At 57.7% G+C, this 5,133-nt stretch overlaps 1 protein-coding gene across 1 annotated transcript; it reads right to left on the bottom strand.

Annotated features, from left to right (window-relative positions):
* Nucleotides 1–567: 567 nt before the first annotated feature.
* On the bottom strand, nt 568–1,743 carry GLOTRDRAFT_134349 (DNA breaking-rejoining enzyme; the record flags this gene model as incomplete). Its single annotated transcript, XM_007873346.1, has 1 exon — nt 568–1,743. One exon carries the CDS (start codon nt 1,741–1,743, stop codon nt 568–570), a length of 1,176 nt encoding a protein of 391 aa, XP_007871537.1.
* Nucleotides 1,744–5,133: the final 3,390 nt, after the last annotated feature.

Here is a 5,133-nt window from a genome sequence, read left to right as displayed (position 1 = left end):
AGCCTCGTCTCTCGTGAGTGCGAGCTGAAGGAACTGCTAACTGGTTGGGTGAGAATCCTGGTTAGTCGGGATTCGGACGCGGTGCAAGGCGAGGCGCATACCCCACTTGTACCGCGATTTGCAGTTCCAACAGGTTCACATCACATATGAGCTTACATGGACTGGTATATGATGCATTGTAATGTAATCACTGTATGAATTGGTATGATCATATGTGGATGGTAAAGAAAAGGTGCGGGTGGGTGGGTTAAATCGAGGTAATATGCCTGCGTCTACTGTAGGAACGCTTCGTCGTCGGTGAACGTCGTCGTCGAGGTCAGGAAGTCGAACGACGAGAAAACTGCTCGAGCACTGCCGCTCGGCTGGACGCTACTGCCGGCCTCTCTCGGCTTCGCTAGAGCTCGTCTGGCACTGCCACTATTCCAGCCTCGTCTCTCGTGAGTGCGAGCTGAAGGAACTGCTAACTGGTTGGGTGAGAATCCTGGTTAGTCGGGATTCGGACGCGGTGCAAGGCGAGGCGCATACCCGACAGAGAGCAGCAAGGCGATCCGCGGCCGCCTGCGCCGCCTACCCAACCCGAGACGTCGCTGCGTCAGTGGCTTCGATGTTGGCTAGGTGTTTCGACGAGATTTGTTCGAAGGCGCGAATATAGGCCTCGTAAGCGAGCGAACGCCAACGCCCGGCGAGACGCACGATCTCCGGGTCAACTTTCTTAGCCAGGAAGTAAGAGGCCCCACCGATCCGGAATGAATGGCCATATGCTGTTCCCCATCCCCACGCCAGGAAGATAGCGTTGACGCGTTTGAGGGCAGCGTTCTTGGTCATGGGGCGGATGTCGCCATTGCGGTCGCGCCAGCTGAACAAAGGATCATCCGCAGATGCGGGAACGATGGCTGCCAGATTGCGGAGTGCCTCCAGCGGGCACGAATCACCTTGCTCGTTAACAAAGACCTGTTGCACCTCACCAGGCTTTGCGGTCTTTGCGGATGGTAAGCTCAGCTTAGCATAAGGTTGCGAGTGCAGGTCACTGCCAAACTGCACATCGCGCCGCTTGAGGTGTAATGAGCCGTCGAACGCTGATCGGGAAGCAACTGAGACTTCGCCGAAGCGCATCATACCGTAGAACGCGCACGACGACATCGCCCATATACACGCGTCGAATGGGTCGGATAAGTCCAGAGTAGCCTTGAGTGCTACCAGCATGGGCAGAGTGACTGGTGGGCGGGGCGGTCGAGATCGCCGGGACTGCTGGATGTTCGCGAGACCGCGCAGAGACCAGTTAATCCGCACGTTGTCTTCGTCAGAGAGCGGTGGGGGCCACCCTTGCGCGAGATGCCATGCCCGTACTGCCGATAGGTATTTCCTTGCTACAATGCAAGAGACCGGCTCGAAAGGTGTTCCGGTCGCGAGTGCCGGATCAAGCGGATCAGGGTCAGTTACTGCCCACAAGACGAATGAGTGGAGGACGGGGTAAGTGGCAGGAAGGCGATGGGCCTCGGGGATTGAGAAGATATCACAAAATAGATGAAACTTACGAAGACCGGACCCGTAGCTGGCGGTGTCTCGTAGTGAGGCGTGAGATGCCACACTGGCTAAATGGCGGATGACAGGGTTATCTATGGTTGAAGACGGGGGAGTATTCACCCCTCGCCAGAGGAACAGTCGTTGCTCCGCCCGGCAGTCCGGTCTCAGTGGGGACGGACGCAGCTGCAGCTGGCCCAGTCGTGTGACCTCCGGAGCCATGTCGGGGGTTACTGCAGGGAGTATTCGTATTCCGGTGGCCGGTAGTACTACCACGGCACTAGCTTGTCTTGGAGCTCCGGCGGCAGCAATAAGCTGAACTGCTTCCGAGCATGCGGGAAGGTCATTAGGAAGGTGGAGATATCGCCTCGGGAAAGTGCGTCTGATATGTTTTCCTTTCCCGGAATGTGCTGCGCGGAGATGGTCAAGGTCTGCGACGCGAGGGTTGTGAAGATCCGCTTCAGGACAGTGTTTGTGTTCTGAGCACGCGAGCGGCCCTTGTTGACGACTGAGACCACACCCGCATTGTCGGAGCGGACAAGGATACATTGCTGGTGTGGTTGGCGGTCTGCTACAAGTCCACTCTGCAGCACGAGGAGTAAGCCGAGCTCGATGGCGACGGCCTCGGCCCAGCCAATGTCGTACTGACACTTTGGGCCTACCTGCACGCCGTCGGCCCATTTCCAAACTGCCCAGAAATCTCCAACGGTCACGCCGATGCCAAACGATGAGCTGGCGTCGCCCCACCAGTTGAGGTCGACTGGTTCTGGGGAAGCGAGCGGGAGGGTGTTCGGCATGAGGCCTAGGAGGTCGTGTGCCCAGTGCAGGTCGGCGAGGAGCGGACCGGAAGGTCGTAGGAGAGCACGCGGGGACTTGTAGTGAGCCGCGAAGTGGGCAATCGAGCGTAAGAACGGGCGAATGAGAGGGAAGATGCAGGATACGTGGACAAGCTTCCCATGTAGCCTCGCCGCGTCGCGTGCCGAGAATCGCGCACCTTCGGAGAACCAGGTCGCGAGCAGGTCCGTAGTTGACTGAAGTTTGTCGGGCGGGAGCGAAACTGTCTTTGCATCTAAGTTCCAGTCGAACCCGATGTAGCGTTGCACAGCGGCAAGTGGCTTCGTCTTCTTCAGGCCCCAGGGGACACCAACATCTGCTGTAAGTGCTATGAAATCGTCTTCTGTCCACGATTGCCCCGGCAGCCGGAATACGAGGAAGTCGTCGACCCACTTGCGGATGGGTCCATATCCAGATGCTTTGTATATGCCCACGAGCATGTCGGCAATTGCGCCGAAGACGCCGGCACTGGACGATAGGCCAAACATCACCGCCCTGTCTACATATACTTTGCCCCGCCAGAACAAGCACAGGGCGCTCTGTTGGGCGGGACGGATGGGCGTGATGCGGTAGGCAGCGGAGATGTCGAATGCAGCTGCTAACGTGCCCGAAGGGAGGGTCAGGATCAAGTTGGATGTATCCTTGAATGTTCCCCACTCTGTGGGAAAGTCGTCTGAATTTATGCCTGAATTCACTGAAGGGATAGATGGCTATAGAGTCGTAAGGACAATGGAAAGCTATATTACGGAAAGCTAAGGCGTACATTGTTCCGCGGATATGACATATCCTGAACCAGTCGTAACTTGTCTGTGCCCGGCTTTGGGACAAGGCCAAGAGGCGATGTGTGATAATGCCCTATCGCATTTGCGAGCTCCTCTGGCTCGAAGCCTTGAGAGTAGCGGCCAGCTGCTACTTCGCCACGAATATAAGTATCTATGAACTCGGGGTCCATCTCCGAGGACGCATGATTTTTGAATGTGAATGTTCGGGTCAAAGGAGTGTCTACCCCAACATCGAACCCAGAGCGGAGTCCCTCGACCACATGCTGCCAGTGATCCAATATGTTTAGATCGTGTAGCAGCCTCTCGACCTTGTCTGGGTCCAAGGGCGAGACCACTCGTCGCGGGTCAGTCGCATCTGGGGCAGGCGGCGGCACCGTGGCCGTTTCCACCACAGAGTGTGCAGCCATGGAAGTTTCGGCAGGTCTGTCCAAAACGACAGGAGGAGGACCTGGAGTAGTTGAAACAGTACTCCCTGCCGTCGGGACTGACAAGTGCATGCGGGCTGCGGGCGCCATCTCCTGCGAGGGCAACGACAGGTCGCCCGGCGAGGGAGTGTGATTGGGTGCAGTCACCAGGCAGGTGACCGGCGCGGCCACACCGAAAGCAATGGCTACCGCGGTCAGTTTTGCCCCGTTTCGGAGGAGAGGTGTGTGCGGTGGTGGGCGCAGCACGCTTAAAAGAGGTCGGGGCTGCGGCAGGTGTAGCGGGTGCTGCTACTGTAGCCTGGGTAAGCAAGTTTGCCTGTCCCCGCTTCCCCGACGAGATGAGGAGGAGTGCCTCACTATCCAGCGTGGATAGATCATGCGCGAGGTCGGTGCTGGCTGCCTCGCGCTGCTGGATGTCATACTCGAGTGCATTGGCCCATCCATGGGACCGAACGAGCGCCGTTACGATCCTGTGATGCAGCCGGAATGCCTCGCCGCGTTCGTGTCCGTGGTATTTCGTTATGAGGTCCTCGGCCGTCATCGCGGAGTCTGACCACTCGGCATGGGATATGTCACGCTCATTGAATCGGCTGAGGCCTTTCGCCGTCAGACCACCTTGGGCGTTAATGATGAAGTCCTCTTCGCCACGAGAGGCTCGATAGCGAGCATCGTAAGTGAGGGATATATATGGTACATATCTGTAGTCACGGAATGCGGCGTCGACCTTGGCGGGGACCGCTGTGATGTGGGGACAATAAGTTGTCAGCGGATGTGATGTAGACGCGAGTGATAGGACAGACGCGCGCGCCCGGCTAACGATCACTAGATCATGTTCTAGCGCGGCGAGTTCACGAGCAAGTATGGCAAACGACAAGTTCGTGCCCCAGTAGCACGGCGAGTTCGCGAGGCGTGAAGACCACGGCGAGTTCGTGTGTGCGCTGGGACATGTACCCGGTGCCAGTAGCGGCGAGTTCGCGCGGGGGGGGGGTCTCGTGACCAGACAGAATGGGGAGGGAGATACTCACGTAGCGACAGGGCACTCCTCTTGTGGCCCGGGGTGATGGGTGGCAGCACCACCGGCTTCTTGCCATCGTCCCGAGCAGACAGGGCGAGCATGCGCGCCTGCTGGATGGATGCCGGGTTGGCAATCATCGGGTTGATGGTGTTTTCGGGCGGCGGGGCCGGCGGGGCAGTGGACTGTGCACCCACTTGAGCTTCCAACGCCCGGATCTTGGCTTGAAGTTGGGCAAGCGTTTGATCCAACGGCACTGAGCTACTTGGGTTTACAAAGTTAGGTCCGGTTTGCTGTGTTTGGACCGGCGGGTAGGGGACAGGCGTGTTGCGGTTGCCGAAAGTGAGGCCGAGGTGAGAATGCATGATGAACGGGGAAATGAATGGATAAGTTGGTGATGTGGAATAGAAGGGGTTTTAGTGTAGAATAAGGCTGTAGAATAGCGTAGAGATTAAATCGAGGTAATATGCCTGCGTCTACTGTAGGAACGCTTCGTCGTCGGTGAACGTCGTCGTCGAGGTCAGGAAGTCGAACGACGAGAAAACTGCTCGAGCACTGC

Source organism: Gloeophyllum trabeum (assembly GCF_000344685.1).
Source record: "Gloeophyllum trabeum ATCC 11539 unplaced genomic scaffold GLOTRscaffold_00114, whole genome shotgun sequence".
NCBI lineage: Eukaryota > Fungi > Basidiomycota > Agaricomycetes > Gloeophyllales > Gloeophyllaceae > Gloeophyllum > Gloeophyllum trabeum.
The sequence above is the reverse complement of the archived record's forward strand: the minus strand, read 5'-3'. Positions and strand labels throughout refer to the sequence as shown.